Source organism: Perognathus longimembris, chromosome 17 (assembly GCF_023159225.1).
Source record: "Perognathus longimembris pacificus isolate PPM17 chromosome 17, ASM2315922v1, whole genome shotgun sequence".
NCBI classification, from domain to species: domain Eukaryota; kingdom Metazoa; phylum Chordata; class Mammalia; order Rodentia; family Heteromyidae; genus Perognathus; species Perognathus longimembris.
Genome location: NC_063177.1, coordinates 44,475,398 through 44,495,313, shown reverse-complemented (window position 1 = coordinate 44,495,313; position 19,916 = coordinate 44,475,398). Strand labels below are relative to the sequence as shown.

Here is a 19,916-nt window from a genome sequence, read left to right as displayed (position 1 = left end):
CTCAAGGCACCTGCGGGGCTCGGAGGGCTGCCCCCGGCCCCAGAGAGCCCAGGGCCACGGGCTGTGACAGGGCATTCTCACACAGCACATGTGGCTGCAAGTCCAGGCGATGCCCTGTCATGGGTCTGAGACCCAGGGCTGAGTTCCTCCGAGCTTATGAAGGCTTCCTCCTTCCAGGGTGTCTGTACCCCCCGCCCCTTTGCCCGAGGTTCCAAGATAGGGGCATGTGGGGCATGCGTGAGACAGGCTTCCCCTAAGATGGCCTTCAGTTGTCTGCTCGAGGGCTCCACTCCCAAGTTCTCGGCGGGTGGAGGGGGGTGTTCCGTATCCTGAGGGTTTCCTGAGCCCACTTAGGTTCCCATCTCCATCCTGAAGATCAGGGTTCTGCTCATTTTGTTTCTCCTCGCCTCCTCTGGGCCTCTCTTCATTGGCCTGATGCTGCTGCAGCCCTGAGCCTCCAATGGCAGAAGAAAAAAGGCAAAACACTAGGCAGGAGACAAGTATCATCAAATCCTGTCTCAAAATCACACGCGGGGCTGGGGTGGGCCTTAGGGGGTAGCGTGCTTGCCGGGCACTCTGAGGCCCTGAGTTCAGCTCCATGGTACCACATAAACAAAAACAAAATTATTAAAAAAAAAAATCACACACACACACACACACACACACACACACACACACACACACACACACTCAGAGCTCCCTCTTCCACCTCTCCAAGGACCCAAGATGGCTTTGTGTCATACAGCCCTAATATGTTATCTGGGTATTGGTGGCTCATGCCTATAATCCTAGCTACTCAGGAAGCTGAGATCTGGGGATCGTGGTTCAAAGCCAGCCCAGGCCATTGACTTGTCGCCAATTAACCAGCAAGAAAGCTAGAAGTGGAAGTGTTGTTCATATGTTAGAGCACCAGACTTTTTGTTTTCTTTTACATTTGCCAGTCCTGGGCCTTGGACTCAGGGCCTGAGCACTGTCCTTGACTTCTTTTTGCTCAAGGCTAGCACTCTGCCACTTGAGCCACAGTGCCACTTCTGGCCTTTTCTATATATGTGGTGCTGGGGAATCGAACCCAGGGCTTCATGTATACTAGACAAGCACTCTTGCCACTAGGCCATATTCCCAGCCTCTAGAGCACCAGACTTGACCAACAAAGATAAAGGAGAACCCCAGGCCCAGAGTTCAAACCCCCCACCCAAACTCATGAACACACATGCGCAAACGTGCTACTGAAATTAGTTTTATTTCACACAGATGAGGAATGAAGCAGCTTGGGATCTGAGAGCCTAGGCATGAGGGCCGTCCTTCTGGTGCTACTAGAATGAGAGGCAGAGAAACTGCGCTTTGTGGGCTGTTGTCCCATCAGGGGCCGCTGGCCCTTGAATGCCAGAGTCATGGACTTTGCCCCTCTGCCTTGCCTGGCGCATCACCGCGTGCTCCCAAGTGAAGGACACATGGAGACTCCCAGGCTTTGGCTGGTACACTCAGGGCTAGGATGGAACCTGACCCCGCTCAGCCCAGGGCTCCTTCCCGGAGTCCCTGCCTTCTTGCGTCCCTAATCCTGAGCCCCTCTTCCCTCTCCTGTCCTCCCGCCCCTTCTTTTGGTGTTATCTTCCTGGAATGGTGGGGGCACCAGAGGTAGGGTGCGTAGCCCAGGACAGCTGGGGGTGGGGCGGGGGTGGCGATGAGTTCTTCTGTGCTGGGAAGGAAAAGGGCATCACAAACCAAGCACAGGGGTCAGCGCTGTTGTCACCAGTAAGGGAACAGCCTGGCCCCAACTGTGACAAATAGCCCCAATGCCATGTGGGGCCCGCCGCTCACCTCTCCTGGAAGCCTTGGCCCGCCATGAATGGGAATGAGGTCCAAAGGGCACATCTGCATCCCTCCCACGGGCGTGCTAACGCAGTCAGTGTGCAGGATGCCAACTGCCCCCCCCCAGCAATGCCCCTGCCCCTACCCACCGTCACCGGAACCCCAGAACCAGCTCCACACAGGCCAGACAACCCCACACGTGTGCACCAAGCCTTCCTCAGTATCCCCCAGCCTTGGGGACATGAGCCCCAAAGCTACCCAAGGCCTCCATCATCAGGGACTCAGGAGGGCAGAGCTGGCTCACAGGAGACATCTGGACTTTGTCCCGCTCCCTGAGCTGGTCTTTCTCCAGCTACCCCAACACCAGCAAGGGGGGGCCCAGGGTCCCCACGATGACCTCAGGTGATGTTCTTATTCCTAGGCCGTTTGTTCCATGAGCTGAACATCTGACACCTTTTCAGAGAAATGTTGTGTTGTGGTTTTTTTTCATCTGAACATCTGGAAATGATGGAAAACATCTGGGACGGGCCAGAACGAGTTGTTCTCTGGATGAAAACCCCCTGGGCCCCAATTTCCACAGTTCAGGCCCTGGTCTGCACTTCTCAGAAGCTGCCCCCCGCCCTGTCAGGTGCGGTGTGGACCCGGGATAGTGAGGGGCCCAGACCCTGCTCCACCTAGTGAGGAAGAGAGTCCCCCCCTTCCCTAAACCCAGGCAAGTTTGCCCGTCGCACAGGCTGCTTGTGAAACAGGGTTGTGAAGATGGTGAGACGGGGACAGAGACCCTGACGATGTAACTTCCATCTTCTCCTGGGGGGTCCGAGGACAAGGAAGGGAAGGGAGCTGCCTGAAGACAGGACTCCGAGTCCAAGTGGAGGCGGTGGTATGCACGCTTGCCACGTCCAGCTGTACTAGTTGCACACTGCACGGGGAGATTCCCCGAGGGGCAAGGGTTGTGTGGAACTGGGGAGCAGGGACACAAAGTTGATATGAGATGAACTTGAGTGCTGATCCCATCTGCTGACTGGAAAGCTGGGGTGTGTGTGTGTGTGTGTGTGTGTGTGTGTGTGTGTGTGTGACCACTGGGGCTTGAACTCAGGCCCCGGTGCTCTTGCCTGGCTTTTCCTCTCAAGCTAATGTTCTACTTCTGGCTTTTTGCTGGTTACTTGGAGAGGAGAGTCTCAGGGATTTGTCTGCCCAGGCTGGCTTTGACCTTCCGTCTTCAGCCCACAGCCTCCTAGGTAGCTAGGATTGCAGGCATGAGCCATCGGTGCCCCAGCTCAGAGAGCCTTTTAGTTTCAGAACCTGAGGGCTCCCCAACACCAGCCCCTTCCCGGGACCCCTAGAGCTTCAAACAACACTTCCGTGCCCTCACAGTTCCACGGATCCCCCTGGGCTGGTGGGGACTTTATGCTAAGCCATCTTTACCTAAGCCCAGCCCCTTGCGCTGCCCTGGGAGCGAGAGCGGTCACGTTTCCTAAGTGGCTGCCTCCTTTGGCCTGTTCTCGCTCGAGAACCTCCGTGGCTCCCTTCCTCCACTAGGCCAACGTTGGACATAGCTGCCTGGGCCCTAGATGAGAAGCTCTGCTGGGGACCCCTCCAGATGTCCAGCCTGGCTCATAGCTGACCCTTGACCTCTACACTGGCCTTCCTTAGTGTCCCGCTTCCTGTCGTGAGAGGGTGGTCGGGGACAGAGGGGCCGAGTTCGATGTGGTCGTGGACGGGTTTGTGTCCTGCTCGGTGGCTTGGGGGAAAGGCTGGCGGGGCTCTGCCGCTCAGCAGGCCAAGGATGAGAAGAAGCCTCTCTCCCAGGACTTCTACTGAGGACTCCAGCTGTGTGGTCTACACCTGAACCCCGCCAGCCTGCGAGGCCTAGCGGACGAGAGGCCGCCCTCTCCCAGAGTCCCCAGGGTGCTCAGAGAGTTGGTGCCTCCCCTGGGTTCCAATTTGCATGGCAGGAAGGGGCCTGGGGGGTGGGGGAGAGGCAGGGAGGGACAAGCTGTAGACCAGGCAGTTATATGTTTTTTCCCCCCCACAAAACCTCAGACCGAGGACCTGGTGACAGGCTTGGATTGGACAGCGCGGTGACCATGGCTCGGCTGGGTCCGGCTCCCAGGCTCCAGCACTGGCTGCTGCTGGTGCTGCTCCTCTCGGGTATGGCTGCCGGCTTGACTCTGTGTCTAGGGCTCCTGCTCGCTCCTTCTGCGCCTCTTTCTGTCTCTTGTCTCTCTGCCGGCCCCGGGGGGCAGCCTTGGTGATGGACTCGGGGTGGGCACTGGCTGGAGGGGGTGGAGCAAGCCTGGCGGGCAGCCATTCAGGTGGAGGAAGAACTGGTAACATGCGGCCTGTCCTAACGCCCCTGAGGACAGCACAGGGGAGCAGGCGGGGGGAGGCTACCCCCAGCCAGATCCCGGGAGGCGCACGTTCCAGAAGGAGACCCCTCCTCATCTGGAAGGCAGTAGAGCCCTCCCAGCTGGGACTTCCTTCCTGTCTCATTTAAACGTCTGCCCAAGGCCACCCAAAGGGTCCAGGGGAGAAGGGGAGCTGGAGGGAGACCTTCTTGCCTCCCCAGGACACGGAGGGCTGAGGGGGTCATGGAGCTGAAGTCCTGGAAGGAAGAAGTGACGTTGGGAATGTAAAGGGTCCAGGGGTGGGGTGGCCAGCAGAGGGGAGAGAGGCCTGACTGGCCCCACCCACTTCCCCCCCCCCCCCACTGCAGACGAGCCCGTGCCTGCAATGTCAACAAGGGACCGGATACAGAACCCTTCAGGTCAGTCACTCCATCTACCCACCCGAGGGCAAGTATGTCTGTGCAACACGGGAACACTGGTCTTTGTCCTCCAACCCCTCTGTCCTGTCCTGCCATGGGTCCCCCTCTCCAGGCCTTCATCCTCAAGCCTCCTTAGGGTCTTCCACTGAGGCCCCATTTCCAGCTAGCTGTCATCCTTTCGTGCTCCTGGACACTGGGAGAGGGGCTAACCCAGCTGTCAAGCAGAGGAGCCAGGGGGGACCCCACCGAGGCCTCAGGCCTGGCTGTCCAGGGGTGAATGAGTACTCCAGTCTCTGGGCAAGAGTACAAAGAGGAGTAGGTAGAAGGGGGTGATGGGGAAGGGCTTTCATTGAAGGCCTTAGAATTTGTCTTTATCCTCTGGGGATTGTGGGGGGCCCTAGGGGATTTCAGGCAGGTGCAGGGCAGCTGGGGGGCGGCGGGGAGTGGGAAGGACAGAGGAAGCATCAGCCAGGCTGCTGAGGCCTGAGTCCCCTTTGTAATGGGCATGGAAAGAAACCAGAAGCTCCTACAGCTCTTGTGAAGGAAACTCAAATGAGCAGAGCGGGGTCAGGAAGAGGCGGGTCTGGCGGCTTGGCTTGTGGCCTCTCTTCACGTGGCTCTGCTCCTCCACACCTGTGTCCTGACCAGCCCACACAAGGACAATGGAGGCAGCCCAAGCCCCCCGCCCCGGCCCGCCAGAGCTGAGTGAGGCTAGCTGGCAAGAAGATGCCAAGAGGGATTTGGGGTTTGGCCTTGGTGTCCACAGGAAGTGCTTGTTCCAGAATCTGGCAGCATCCACGGTTCGTGGCCAGGAAACGGGGCTCCGTGGTGAAGATGTATTGCCATGCTGATGGCTCCAGCATCTCTGACGTGGTGACGTGGTTCCGGAAGCCAGAGATGAATATGGACCCCCAGATAGTGCTCCCAGAACAGGACCGCATCAAGATGTCCCCCAACGGCTCCATCCACATCCTCACCATCCAAGGGGTGCAGTTTGAGGACAACGGCATCTACTTCTGCAAGCAGGAGTGCACCAGGGGGAGCTCCACGAGGGAGTTCCTCGGCTGCGGCACGGAGCTGCGAGTCATGGGTGTGTCTGGACCCCGCCCCCCCACCCAGCCCAGCCCAGGTCCCACGGGAGGGGGCCCCAGCCCTGCAGCATCCCAGAGAGCCGCTGGGCAGCCATCCCGGAGGGGGCCCGGAGGTGGGCTCTGTGTGCAGTCCTCCCCCACCCCGCCACATCCCCCACTTGATGTTCCCCAGGGTTCAGCACCTTGGCACAGCTGAAGCGGCGGAACACACTGAAGGATGGCATCATCATGATCCAGACCCTGCTCATCATCCTCTTCATCATCGTGCCCATCTTCCTGTTGCTGGACAAGGTGGGGGGGCCTTGGCAGAGGCTGGGGGGGGGCGGGGAGCTCAGGACACATCAGACACGGGCAGGGCTTCCATCTCCCCAGTCCTTGAGTTTGCCTGCTTGACTCAGCCTGGCCCCAGAGCCTCTCCGTGGGTTTACCCCGTCTCGCCCGTTAGGGGGCAGGGATGGGGGGATGCTAATAGGGACCTCTCCCCCACCTCTGTCCCGCAGGATGAGAGCAAGCCTGGGATGGAGGAAGATCACACCTATGAGGTAAGGACTAGAGTGACCTGGAAGTGGAACATCAGTGAGTCCCACGGTTGCCGTGATCAGGGTGTGGCCCAAGCCTGAGCTCCATTTCATGTCTTCAGGGCCTGAACGTGGACCAGACCGCCACCTATGAGGACATAGTGACTCTACGGACAGGAGAGGTGAAGTGGTCTGTTGGAGAGCACCCAGGTCAGGAGTGAGGAATCGGGCTCCTCACCCCGACACAGCTCCTGGGCCTCACTGCCTGCCTCAAAACTGCCTGGCTCGTGGCCCATCCCTTCCTTCCGGAACCCCGCAGTTGGCCTCCGAAGTTGACCTGCCAGAGCTGCCTCCCTACCCAATTCCTGATTCCCAGCTCCTGCCAAAGGGCCTGGGGTCGAAGGACAACAGGGCAGTGACCTGGAACAAGGGATTCTCTGGTGACAGACTGGACTCAGCCTTCCAGGGGTTCTGTGTGGGATTTGTCCCCATGTTTGGGACAGGAAAGGCTAGATGAGACTTGTCAGAACCTGCAGATGAACTCAAAGTTGATGAACTACCTACAGAGCCTGGGAAGGGCCAGGACCCAAGTGGTCTGTGAGAACTTTGTTCCTCATGCCATCCTCTCCCATCACTGAGGGCTCCTAGCCTGGAACCCATTCTCCCAATGGAATAAACATGTCTGACAACTACCCCACAGAATTATGGTTCATAGGGCAGGTGGACATGATGGCCCTATGTGCAGGTGTGGCATCTAAATGTGGTACTTGTGGGCTTCTGAGGTTGTGGGAGGAGGTAACTGTCCCGATCACCCTCCCTTTCTCGCTGAAGGCTCAGGTGGGGCCTGTGGTCACACTGCCAGTTTTCTGCCCTTGACCCTGTCTAGGCCTAGAGCAACTGGAGAAAGGGGACCTAAGGGGTGCTAGACAGGGGAGCCCTGGGTTCCACGGAGCCAACAAGTAGCAACTGAGTCCTAGCTGCCCCACAGGGCCAGGAGCTCAGCCTTGAAGGGCTTTGATCTCCGCCACCTATCCCAAACCTCATTCCATCTGCATCAACAAAGCTCTTCCAAAGTGCTGCAGGGCCCGACCTGCTCAGACCGGCCTGTGCAGCTGTGGCCTGGGTCTAGGCCCCCCAGATGGCCTTTCCCTCCAGAGGGCAGGGATTTCCTGCCTCTGCAGCACCTCTCACCGCCTACCTGTGACTTGGGGGAGGGGGGACTCCTGGGGCTTGAACTCAGGGCCTGGTACTGTCCCTGAGCATTTTTGCTCAAGGCTAGGGCTCTACCACTTGAGTCACGGCTCCACTTTTTGTAGTTAATTGGAGATGAAGCATGTCATGGATTTTCCTGCCTGGATCAGCTTCACACTGCAGACCCCTCAGATCTCTGAGAAGTTAGGATTATGGGTGTGAGCCACTCAGTGTCCAGCCTACCGGTGACGTTTAAACCTGACCCAGAGCCGTGAAGAGATTCTTGGACTGGGGATGTAGCTCAAGTGGTAGAGCACCTATGTAGCGAGTCCCAGTATCACTAGAGGGAGAGAGAGAGAAGAGGCTTTGTATGGTGAACTTTCTCAGTGTCACATCCTCACCCCCACCCCCCACCCCACAAGGGCTCCACTGTCCCCATATTGTGCTCCCTTGGTCTCTACAAATTAGGGCTCAAGCTATCCACTGCAGGTGTAACTGGAGGCAGCTAACAGCTTGGAGGTCAAGTGCAGCTAACTTGTATGTGTCAGGCCATCCTGCCAAGCCGGGCTGTGCCCCACTTCCTGTTGACCTGGAGGGTATGCAGAAACATGCTCTGGATTCCTACTCTGAGGGAACCACTCATTTCCCTGGAGAACCATAGCTACTGCATGAGAGCTAGTGAGAAAAAGCCAATTTGTAGCGGATGCCTCCCACCCCCACCCCGAGAGTTCTGGATGGGAAGGTGGGTTACACACACACAACTGGAGTTTCGGGTCAGTCTGTCACTCGGCAGGACTGCCCTGGGCCGGGCTGGGCTGAGTGAGGCCAGCTGTTTGTTCCCTCTCTGGTCTGGGCTCCTAGAGGAAACTGGCTTGTTTTGGCATCTTTCTCCACTGAGCTGAGCCCTCGCTTTCCTGTTATTTTGCATAATGGCACTAATTCTGTCCTCTGCCTTCACCAGGGACCTAGGCAGCCAGTCGAGGGTGAGGAAAGGCTTCACTTCTCCCCCAAGCAGGGTCTCCCCCTGTTTGGGGCTTCCCTGAATCGGGGGATTGGGGCGGGGGGGCCTTGGATTTACTGAAAGACAACATCTTCCAGTAGCTGGAGTTCCCTGAGGCTTTGAAATGCTCATTGGGCAGGAGGTTTCATCCTCCAGCAGTCACCCCAAAAGGGTCATAATGGCCCACCTTGCTGTGTTGAGTCCTGCTGTGGCTGTTTTGTAGGGTGCTGGTCCCTGGAACTCACTGAGGCAGTAGGAACCTAGTTGGGGCACACGGGCAGGCATGATGACCATCTCAGGGTCTCGGTTGCTTTATCTGGAAACCTATCTGGAGCCTGGCACCACACCGGGCTCCCGGTGATGATTTTAAAACATTTATCCTATAAAATTAAATTTGTTGGGCTGGGAATATGGCCTAGCGGTAGAGGACTTGCCTCGCATACATGATGCCCTGGGTTCGATTCCTCAGCACCACATATATAGAAAATGGCCAGAAGTGGCGCTGTGGCTCAAGCGGCAAAGTGCTAGCCTTGAGCAAAAAGAAGCCAGGGACAGTGCTCAGGCCCTGAGTCCAAGCCCCAGGACTGGTTAAAAAAAATTAAATTTGTTTGGTTTTCTAAACAGGAAGTTTGTACAGTTTTACAGATTCTAGAACACGTATAGGCTCTTATGACCACCTCCACAATCAGGAAGCAGAGTGTGAAAGATGCTTTTTTGGGGGGTCCAGTGAACATAAATTGAACATGTTTTTTTTACCGCTCATAACATTTTGCTGAGTAGGCCATACTATTTTACATTTTCTTGCTTCCACACCAACACCATCCTGAAAGACCCTTCCAACCCAGATGCAGTATTCTTCCCGTCGCAGCTGCCTCCCTTGAAAGGCTTTATAGCAATAAGGTTGAGGCAAACGAAGAAGGAAAGGATTCAGGGCACGGAACAACACTGGGACAACTTGAACTGCCTTCAAAAAGTCTGTGCTTTGAAGAGGTGACTGCCCACGTGTAGCACAAGGCCCAAAGTCCTACAGACTCTGCCCTTGGGAACAGGCCCTGAATCGGCCTCTCAGAACCTTCCAGAGACGCTGCCGAACCATCCTCCTGGACGCCCAGCTCCTCTCAGCCTCCCCTTCCCCAGCATGAAGCACTGAGACCCTCGGTGGACGGCATGCCCCACTGCCCCACTGGGGGAATCCGGCTGCGTCCCTCGGGACCCTGGTTTAAGGTTCCTCCTCTGCTCTAGCTTGACTTCCGGCCCCTCTCACTGCAGGTGCTGCTTGGGCTAGGGTGATCTGACCCAAGATTTGGGGTGTTTTTCCAGCGGAATCAGAGATAAGAGAAAAACAAGACATAGAAAAGAAAAAAAAAAACCCACCACTGTCTGAATGGCAGCGGTGAGCAGTGTGCGGGCCTAGTAGGTGTCCAGCTTGGTGGGGGGGTTCCTACACGGGGCCTCAAAGGCCAACTGGAAACACCATGTTTAGGATTCTCAGGTTCTCTCTATTCCCTTAAGTCTACTTCAGAGCTGAGAAATCCCTGGGCATGTTCCAGGTCATTGAGCCACTGCTGTTATGACACCCTCCCATCCTGTGTTGTCCTACAAACAACAACGAACCTTCCATTTGAGATAACCTCATTGCTCGCTGCAACACAAAGGCCTTACTTGGGAATATGGGCAACGACAAAGAGCAAAAGTTAACAGGCATCAAGTGTGGAGCACGGTCTGCACACCTATAATACCAGCTACTTGAGAAGCTGAGGTGGACAGAATTGTGTGTCAAGGCCAAGCCAGGCAAAACGTTAGCAAGAGACTATCTCAACCAGAAAGCTGGATGGGATGATTCACACCTGTTATTCCAGCCATGAAGAAGGCAATGAAAAGATCGTGGTCAGGGGCTGGGAATGTGGCCTAGTGGTAGAGTGCTTGCCTCGTATACATGAAGCCCTGGCTTCGATTCCTCAGCACCACATGTATAGAAAAAGCCGGAAGTGGCGCTGTGGCTCAAATGGTACAGTGCTAGCCTTGAGCAAAAAGAAGCCAGGGCCCTGAGTTCAAGCCCCAGAACTGGAAAAAGATCATGGTCCATACTGGATCAGGTACAAGCATGAGACCCTATTTGACAAAGAAAAAAAGAAAAAGAAGAAGAAAAAGAAAAGACTGGTGTTATGGCTTAAGGGATGGAATGACTGCCTAACAAGCGTGAGTCCTTGAGCTCAAACCCTAGTTTGAATGAAAAATAACTATAAAGAAACATATTAAATCCTAAGAATTCGTTAAAATGCATTTGACTGATCCTAATACAAGTTAAAAATAAAACACAGGGACTGGGGATATAGCCTAGTGGCAAGAGCGCTTGCCTCATATACATGAAGACCTGGGTTCGATTCCCCAGCACCACATATACAGAAAACGGCTAGAAGTGGCGCTGTGACTCAAGTGGCAGAGTGCTAGCCTTGAGCACAAAGAAGCCAGGGACAGTGCTCAGGCCCTGAGTCCAAGGCCCAGGACTGGCAAAAACAAACAAACAAAAACACATCCTTCCCATGGACCTAAGCTGGTTTTCTTCGCATGGTAGGGTGGGGAAAGGAGACACCACTGAGACCCAGGTCCCCAGTATGTTTAGAATGTTGACACAAATGTGGACTCAGCACATGTGCATGGCCTTGGTGTCTACTCCTTTATTTAATGTTTTTCACAAATGTCAGGCTAGCATTTAAGTTCTTGTCCTTGTTATTTGTAAGCAACTGTACTAATAGGAGAACATCAAGAGACAATATGTCTACCTTGCCATCCCAGCAAGTCCAGATTCTGAGTTCTTCCTTCCATACCTTTGCTCTCTTCAGCAGCTGTGTCTGAATTCCCACCACTGGGTCTGCTAGCTTGCTCACTTCCCGCCCCCCTCCCCTGGCTGACTCTCTCATCTCTCTCTCTCTTTCAGCTATTTCCCAACTTGAAATTTCTCTCTATCTTTTGCTATTACATGCTATTACATTTTCTCTCTTCCTAGTAGACTATAAGCTCCAGAAGATGATGATGCCTTCCTTGTAGCCCTCCGAGGTCATTCCTCCATGCTTGAATCCTCTGCTGCACTGTGGGGTGAACTCAAGGGTCCAGTGAGATATAGGAAGTGAAAACGATGTACACTGAAATGTGCAATACAAATATAAAAGATGATGAGATTTGGTTCACTGAATCAGGCTACATTAGGTTGTTTTATTTTTTCTACCCCTTTTCTTAGTGCCTGTGGGTACCTCATTCTGGGGCTGATGTTCTTGCATTCAATCCCTCCCTCTTCAATGAACATCTGCGCCCTGCTAAGCTGTTCACCAAGAAAAGTCTTCTTTACACCAGACAATACCACTAGATCAGGCTCAGGGGTAGGGGTGGGAGTTCACTGAGGTTGGAGCTCCAGGCCTTGTGCTTATCTGAAAGGTGCTTTACTACTTGAGCCACTCTGCCAGTTCCTTTTTGTGTTGGTTATTTATTTATTTTTTTAGCAAAATAATCATTTTAATTGATGAGTTTAATTTATGCCAATATGGGCAACGCAAATTATGTTTGGAATTAAATTGATTTTCCTCAAGCAGAATCTGTGTGGCTCATTTGTATAACTATGGGATGCCATTGCACTGCCCGTTCATTAGTTTCAATTATGTGGCATTAACCATTTACCTGTCTCAAATATTGAGCCTAACTGAGCAACCATATTACTTTCTTTTTTTTTTTTTTTTTGCCAGTCCTGGGCCTTGGACTCAGGGCCTGAGCACTGTCCCTGGCTTCTTTTTGCTCAAGGCTAGCACTCTGCCACTTGAGCCACAGCGCCACTTCTGGCCGTTTTCTGTATATGTGGTGCTGGGAATTGAATCCAGGGCCTCATGTACACGAGGCAAGCACTCTTGCCACTAGGCCATATCCCCAGCCCCGAGCAACCATATTTCTTAATATGTCCTTGAAAGCATTTATGTTTCTTAAAATAATTCCTGTGTTTGAACCACAATACCAGTTGTGTCATTTGTATCCAATGCCACCAAGCTATCCCCAGGCTATCTCCAGGCACGCCCCCAGGTATGCCCCAGGCTATCGCCCAGGCATGCCCCCAGGCTATCCCCTGGCACGCCCAGGCAAGCCCCCAGGCTAGCCCCAGGCTAGCCCCAGGCACTCCCCAGGCTATCCCCTGGCACACCCCCAGGTTACCCCCAGGTACGCCCCCGGGCTATCCCCAGGCACACCCCGGGCTATCCCCAGGCATGTCTCCAGGCAAGCCCCCAGGCTATCCCCAGGCACGCTCCAGGCTATCCCCTGGCACGCCCCCAGGCATGCCGCATGCCCCAGGCTATCCCCTGGCGCTCCCCAGGCTATCCCCCAGGCAGGCCCCCAGGCTATCCCCTGGCACACCCCCAGGCACACCCCCAGGCAGGCCCTCAGGCTATCCCCAGGCACACCCCCAATCTATCCACTGGTATGCCCCCAGGCTAGTTCCCCGGCACGCCCCCAGGCTTTCTCCCCAGGCATGCCCCCAGGCAGTTATCCAGGCACGGAGGATTGTAAATTGGAGGTCCTACATGGAAAGATCCTGGCTAAAAAAAATTTTAAAAATCAAAAGACTTAGGATGCTAGAGGCAGACAATTATTACTTGAGTGCAATAACCAGCCTCTTATCTCCAGGGAAGAGGAGCTGAGCTAGTTGACTCTAAAGAACCAGCTAAGCACCAGTGGCTCACGCCTGTAATCCTAGCTATTCAGGAGGCTGAGATCTGAGGATCATGGTTCAAAGTTAACCTGGTAAAGTCCATGAGACTGGAAGCGGAACTGTGCCTCAAATGATAAGAGCACTGGCCTTGAGCAAAAAGCTCAAAAATAGTGCCCAGGCCCTCAGTTCAAGCCCCAGGACTGGTGTGTATACAAGCACACACACACACACACACACACACACACACACACACACACACACACACACACACACAGAACCTCCTCACAACTAGGATGAGAAATACGGATCACCCAGCCCATGAACTTGAACCTAAGAGGGGCTCTCAAAGCCTGAAAGAAGCACTTTCGAATCAAGAGCAGATCTGTAACCTTTCATGGAAAGTACACAGAATCCCAGAGATGGCCAAGTTTAGAAGTATGAAGGACTTCCATATCCACTGAGAGAAATCCATGGACTTCAAATTAGAAAAAGGCTATTCTGTAAAGATGGCTGAAAGTTACATCCTAAGCCTATGGAGGCTGACACTGGAAGAACCATGTGCCACAAAGACTGTTCTTAGGCCGTCTCCAAACCAGAGAAGTCAGATATCTCAGCAATGACACAAGACTGGACTATTTCCTGTAATGAGAGAAAACAAAATCCCAAGAAATCTTACTTTCTACTCCCAATGAATCATGGATAGGATCTTTACTCCAATGAATCATGGATGCAGTCTCTGGTTCTGAGAAGACCCAGAATAGAGGACAGGCCACCAACTTCTACTACCACATGTATTTCTACAGTTCCTCTCCCTGGGTCCAGTGGTTGCCATAGGAACCTTCTGTAAAATATATTCCTGGGAATCTCCGAAGTCCCAAAGTCCTCTGGGTCAACCCAGTTCTGGAATCACCTTAGTTCTGAGGAATGAGAAAAGATGCTCCCCTCCCCAGCTTGTTACTACCTGTCCTGTCTGATGGGGAGCAGAGCCACACCTACTTTGTGCCCACCTTGTGTGGCTATGAGACAGTCCCCCAACTCTCGCGTGTGCTGTCCCCACTCCTCAGGAGGGAGTGTGGGGTCAGAAGTTTCTCCCTCTGTCATTGAAACACTATGTCAGTGCCCCAAGGGACACAGGAGGCGGATGTCAGGGGAGGTAGAAGGAGACATGGGCTCAGGGACTCTCCTCCTCTTCCCACCTGGTTCCCCCTCTTTGGTGGAACCAGAAAGATGTTCTTGCTATCCCTGTGGCCCTTGAGACTGTCTTTTTGGAGATTTTCTCTCTGACTTTCCCCCACCACCCATCTGACTAGAGAGCAGCCCCCAGGGTCCTAGTAGTCTCCTTGAAGGGAAGATGACAGGATTGGGAACAGGGTGAGTGGGAGGAGCTTCTGAATTATCCATCAGCATAAGGCGCCCATGGCCCCATTCATAAATGCATAGGGACAACAGGTGAAGGCCTTGAGGTGGGGGAGAAGGGGCCAGGGTATAAAAAGGGCCCACAAGGGAACAACTCCAGGATCCTAGGACCCAGCTTCCCAAACTGCTCAGGGCCCTGTGGACAGCTCAGCCCACTGCAATGGCTGCAGGTAAGCACTTCTAAAGTTCACTTCTAAATGGGCGGTTGTGATGTGGACCCATGTATGGGGACCCTGCAGATGGGATGGGGGCAAAGAAGTGAGTATAGCTATCTAAGCCCAACTGGCCATCATGAGAGATCTCAGAAGGTGGGGGGGTAGGAGGAGCTGCTCTGGGGATGGGGAGAAAATGGTCTCTGCTCTCCAGCCTTCTCTAGCCTCCTGCCTCTCCCTCTAGGCTTTCGTAGTACCTGGCTTCTGGCCTTTACCCTACTCAACCTGTCCTGGTCTCAGGAGGCTGGTGCCTTCCCAGCGATGTCTTTGTCCAGCCTGTTTGCCAATGCTGTGCTCCGAGCTCAGCACCTGCACCAGCTGGCCGCCAACTCCTACAAAGAATTTGTAAGCTCTCTGGGGATGGGCACCCAGCTGGGGTGGCAGGGTGGGGAAAGTTCCTCTCTGGGAAGCCATGGGAAAAAGCTAAGGTCTCAGGGTTGTCTTATGCAAACTAAGTGCTATCAGAGGAGGGGGGGTTTCCAATAAAGTAGCAATGCTTCCCCAGGAACGTACCTACATCTCCGAGGGACAACGATATTCCATCCAGAATGTCCAGGCCTTCTTCTGCTTCTCAGAGACCATCCCAGCTCCCTTAGGCAAAAATGAGGCCCAGCAGAAATCCGTGAGTGGTCCTCAGGCTATCTTCGCCTGCTGTTCTCCCTTCCCTCCAGGTAGCCCTGCCCGTACCCCAGGCTGGGGGTGCCTTCTCTCTCAAGGATGGGGAGGTGCAGGAGGCCCGCGCAAAAGCCATGGGGCCACATATCCTCACCCAGCCTTTGCCCACAGGACTTGGAGCTGCTCAACTTCTCACTGCTACTCATCCAGTCCTGGCTGGTGCCTGCGCAGTTCCTTAGCAGAGTCCTAACCAACAGCCTGGTGTTGGGCACCTCGGACCGTGTCTATGAGAAACTGAAGGACCTGGAGGAAGGCATCCAGGCTCTGATGCGGGTGAGGATGGGACCGGTGTCTCCAGCAGTGGGGCCATGACACTCTGACTAGGCTTAGAAGTCATACTGGTCTAGCTGGGAGCTAGAGATGCTACTCTCTTTTTCCCCCAGTTAGATCTCAATCTAAAAGAATGCAGCTTAGTCCCTATTTCCTCTTCTGAATCATCTAGGTCTTTCTCTGCCCCTGGAGGATAGAGAGGGACATAAACGGGGAAGGGCGACAGAGTTCTCAGGATTCCTCTGTCTCTTTTACCTTTCTTTCCTCTTTCAGGAGCTGGAAGATGGCAGCCCCCGGGCTGGACAGATCCTCAGACAAACCTATGAAAAGTTTGAAGCCAATGCGCGCACTGATGATGCACTCCTCAAGAACTATGGGCTGCTCTCTTGCTTCAAGAAGGACTTGCACAAGACTGAGACCTACCTGCGGCTCATGAGGTGTCGTCGCTTTGTGGAGAATGGCTGTGGCTTCTAATCGCACAGTGTCTCTATCACCCTCCTCCTTCCCTTGAAAGGGCCTCTCCAGTGCCCACCACCCTGGACCTAATAAAATGAAGTTGCATCATATTCTGTCTCAGTGTCTCTCTATTGGGGAGGGAGGCAGCGTGGGAGAAAGGGTAGAATGGGAAGCCAACCTGCAGATCCTGGACACAGACTTGGTTTTCCTGAATCATGATTAAGTGGGCACATCACCCTCTCCGTGATACGCTAAGTCTATTTCCTCCAGCGGGGGAGGAAATCCTCGCTTTCTGCAGTCTCGTAGGTCAGTAAGGCCATATGTTACTCCCATAAAGTACTTGGGGACATTTCTCCCTCCTCTATCAACATCAGCAATTTCAAACTTGGGAAGAAATAAAAACAACACAACCTGAAAAGTGCCGGAAAGTGAGATAATACAAGTGAACTCATAGAATTGCTTTCTTTGCCCAGCCTTTTATCTATTCTAGAAGCATGTAATTAATTTCAGATGCACCTAAATTTTAAGATGAATATCCATTTGTTCCAACTACCCTTGGGAGACAAAAATCAGTCCAAGGATTGGCCAGGGCCAAACAGAACCAGCATCTGGAATCTGAATTAGGGATGGCAAATTCAATGCCAATGTGTGCCAGGTAGATAACGGAAGTGTTGGGACAACTAGAGAAGTGTTGAGGGCTGGGGATAAATCGCAGTTGACACTCTGGCTCCTGTGGGAGCTACAGTGTTGAGGAGTGGGGTCAGCTAACATGGGGCTCATCCAGCCTGTGCCCTTCATGACAGGAGGGGCATATCTGCCGTGCCCTCTGATCCTTTAAGACATTCAGACTTAGGGGCTGGGGATATGGCCTAGTGGCAAGAGTGCCTGCCTCATATACATGAGGCCCTGGGTTCGATTCCCCAGCACCACATATACAGAAAAGGGCCAGAAGTGGCGCTGTGGCTCAAGCAGCAGAGTGCTAGCCTTGAGCAAAAAGAAGCCAGGGACAGTGCTCAGGCCCTGAGTCCAAGCCCCAGGACTGGCCAAAAAAAAAAGACATTCAGACTTTTACATGGATCTAAGTTTTAAACACTGGTAACTAATATTTATGGAAAACATTTTAAGGGCAAAATTTAACCCCAACACATTTGAAAACATAAGAGTAGCGAATAAGGAAGAGAGCCAGAAAGACATGTATTGCATGTAATTTGTGCTCTTGAACAAAGCGATAACATTATGCTATTTTATAAGGCTTAGGTGAGGATTAAGTGAAATGATGTTTCTGAAATGATTGACGTATTACTGAACTCAACTTATTGTGCTATGCTTGCATCGAATTTGGGGGCGCCTCATGTTTTCTGATGGGGTGTCTAATACTCATCAATAATCACACTGTTTTCCTAATAGTATTTCATATGCTTTTTATTTCCAATGAGCTTGAAGGCGGTGGTTAAATGCCTATTGATTTTAGCTCCTCAAACATCTTGGCTAACTAACTAGTGACCTATACGTCAATACTCTGATGTGAAGATCTGGGTTCTGATATAAGGACAGAAGCATTTGTATCTAGTCCCACTTGTGTCGATTTTCATAAACAAAACTCATGTGGTAAAACAGTATGATAGTTTAGAGTCCTACTTTCTGGATATTTTCCTCTACCTGCTAACTTATACTAGTCTAAGCTCATTGGGGATTCTGATTCAGGGGGAGTTCTTTGGGGACTAGCAGCCAATTTTTTTTTTTTTTGCCAGTCCTGGGGCTTGGACTCAGGGCCTGAGCACTGCCCCTGGCTTCTTTTTGCTCAAGGCTAGCACTCTGCCACTTGAGCCACAGTGCCACTTCTGGCCGTTTTCTCTATATGTGGTGCTGGGGAATCAAACCCAGGGCCTCATGTATACGAGGCAAGCACTCTTGCCACTAGCCCATATCCCCAGCTCCTAGCAGCCAATTTTTAAATACTTGGTAATGGAGGCCTAAGAGTAAGCATCAATGTACAAGTGGAAGCACAGTGACTTCAGTTTTGCCTCTTCATACAGGGTGGCTGGGAATATGGCCTAGTGGTAAAGTGCTTGCCTCATAAACATGAAGCCTTGGGTTCCATTCCTCAGCACCACATATATAGAAAACGGCCAGAAGTGGCGCTGTGGCTCAAGTGACAGAGTGCTAGCCTTGAGCAAAAGGAAGTCAGGAACAGTGCTCAGGCCCTGAGTCCAAGGCCCAGGACTGGCAAAAAAAAAAAGCCAGAAGTTGAGGTGTGATAAGTGGTAGGGCACTAGCCTTGAGTGAAAAAGTCAAGCAAGATCATGAAGGCTTGAGTTCAAGCTCCAGTACCAATGAAAAGAGAGAATGAAAAAGAGAGAGAGGCAGAGAGAGAGAAAGAAAGAGAGGGGCTGGGAATATGGCCTTAGTGGTAAAGTGCTCGCCTCATATACATGACGCCCTGGGTTCAATTCCTCAGCACCACATATATAGAAAAAAGCCGGAAGTAGCACCGTGGCTCAAGTGGTAGAGTGCTAGCCTTGAGCAAAAAGAAGCCAGGGACAGTTCTCAGGCCCTGAGTCCAAGCCCCAGGACTGGCAACAAAAACAAAAACAAAACAAGAAAGAGAGAGAAAACATATTGGAAAAGAGACAGGTTTATACTGGTTGTCAGAATTTCAACTCGAGTTTGGGATTGTAATGAAGGGTATGGTTACCACTAGGAGTATTAGTGCAACAGCAAAACTCAGCACCTGTGAACACATGTGTCCTAGTGCTTTTTGAGTATTATGTCATCTTTTTCTATCATCCTATGACCTAAATAGTATTATTACCCCTTTAGTAAGAAGCCACATTTTAGATTTAACTTCTGCTTCCTCAGCTAGCTTCTCAGGAGGCTAAGATCTGAGGATCACAGTTCGAAGCCAGTCCAGGCAGAAAAGTCTGTGAGACTCTTATCTCCCATAAACTACTCAGAAAAAGCCAGAAGTGGTGCTGTGGCTCAAGTGGTAGAGCACTAGCCTTGAGCAAAAAGAGCTCAGAGATAGTACCTAGGTCCTAAATTCAAGTCTCAGGATTGGGGTGAGGGGGAAATAGTATAAGCTGCTTGTTTTTGCTGTTTAGAGAAAGAAAATGATGGAAACCTTTTAGGATATGGAGCCTTTTGGAGACAGTGAAAGCAGCTAGAAGCTCCACTGTGCTGGAAAAAAAAGTTATAAGGTTAGGCACTGGTGTCTCAGGCCTATAATCCTAGCTACTTGGGAGGCTGAGGATTGAAGTTCAAGGCCCGGCCAGGCAGAAAAGCTGTGAGGCCCTTTCTCAACTCATAGCTGTGCTCAGTGTCACATACTTGTCATTCCAAGCTCAGCGGGATGCTGAAATGGGAAGATCACAATTCCATGCCAACCCAGGCAGGAAAAAGTCCACTAGACTCTGTGTCCACAGAAGGAATCTGGATGTAGGTAGATGGCAACTCAGGGCATGTCTGAGTGGAAAGCAAGACACTATATATAAAAGACTCAATAAGAGCTTTTTCACTTCAAGCATTAGTAAGGAAGAGCTATTTAAGCCTTGGCTGGTCGATCCAAAGGAGGGAATAGCAAAGGGGAACAGAAGATCCAAGCCTACAAGGGAAACTAGGCCAACTCCAATGAGCCTTTGGGAATGGCTAATTCAAAGCACTGGCTGGGGGTGGGGATGGGGAGGGTGTAGCTATGTGGATGACTCTTCACCAAGCATGCATAAGGCCCTAGGTTTGAGCCTCAGCACTGGGATTCAGTAGGTTGATCTCTGAGAAATGGATGCCTGGACACCCAAACAAGGAATCACCTGCAGCTAGAGCAA

At 52.5% G+C, this 19,916-nt stretch overlaps 2 protein-coding genes across 2 annotated transcripts; both read left to right on the top strand.

The window, feature by feature from the left end:
• The first annotated feature begins 3,799 nt into the window (after window positions 1-3,799).
• Cd79b (CD79b molecule) lies at window positions 3,800-6,877 on the top strand. Its single transcript, XM_048366519.1, has 6 exons — window positions 3,800-3,960; window positions 4,526-4,576; window positions 5,343-5,666; window positions 5,840-5,958; window positions 6,168-6,209; window positions 6,308-6,877. The coding sequence occupies exons 1-6, from the start codon at window positions 3,825-3,827 to the stop codon at window positions 6,404-6,406; spliced, it is 771 nt and encodes a 256-aa protein (XP_048222476.1). The 5' UTR covers window positions 3,800-3,824; the 3' UTR covers window positions 6,407-6,877.
• A 7,765-nt stretch (window positions 6,878-14,642) lies between these two features.
• Window positions 14,643-16,113, top strand: Gh1 (growth hormone 1). Its single transcript, XM_048366881.1, has 5 exons — window positions 14,643-14,652; window positions 14,849-15,039; window positions 15,200-15,316; window positions 15,481-15,642; window positions 15,913-16,113. Exons 1-5 carry the CDS (start codon window positions 14,643-14,645, stop codon window positions 16,111-16,113), a joined length of 681 nt encoding a protein of 226 aa, XP_048222838.1.
• Window positions 16,114-19,916: the final 3,803 nt, after the last annotated feature.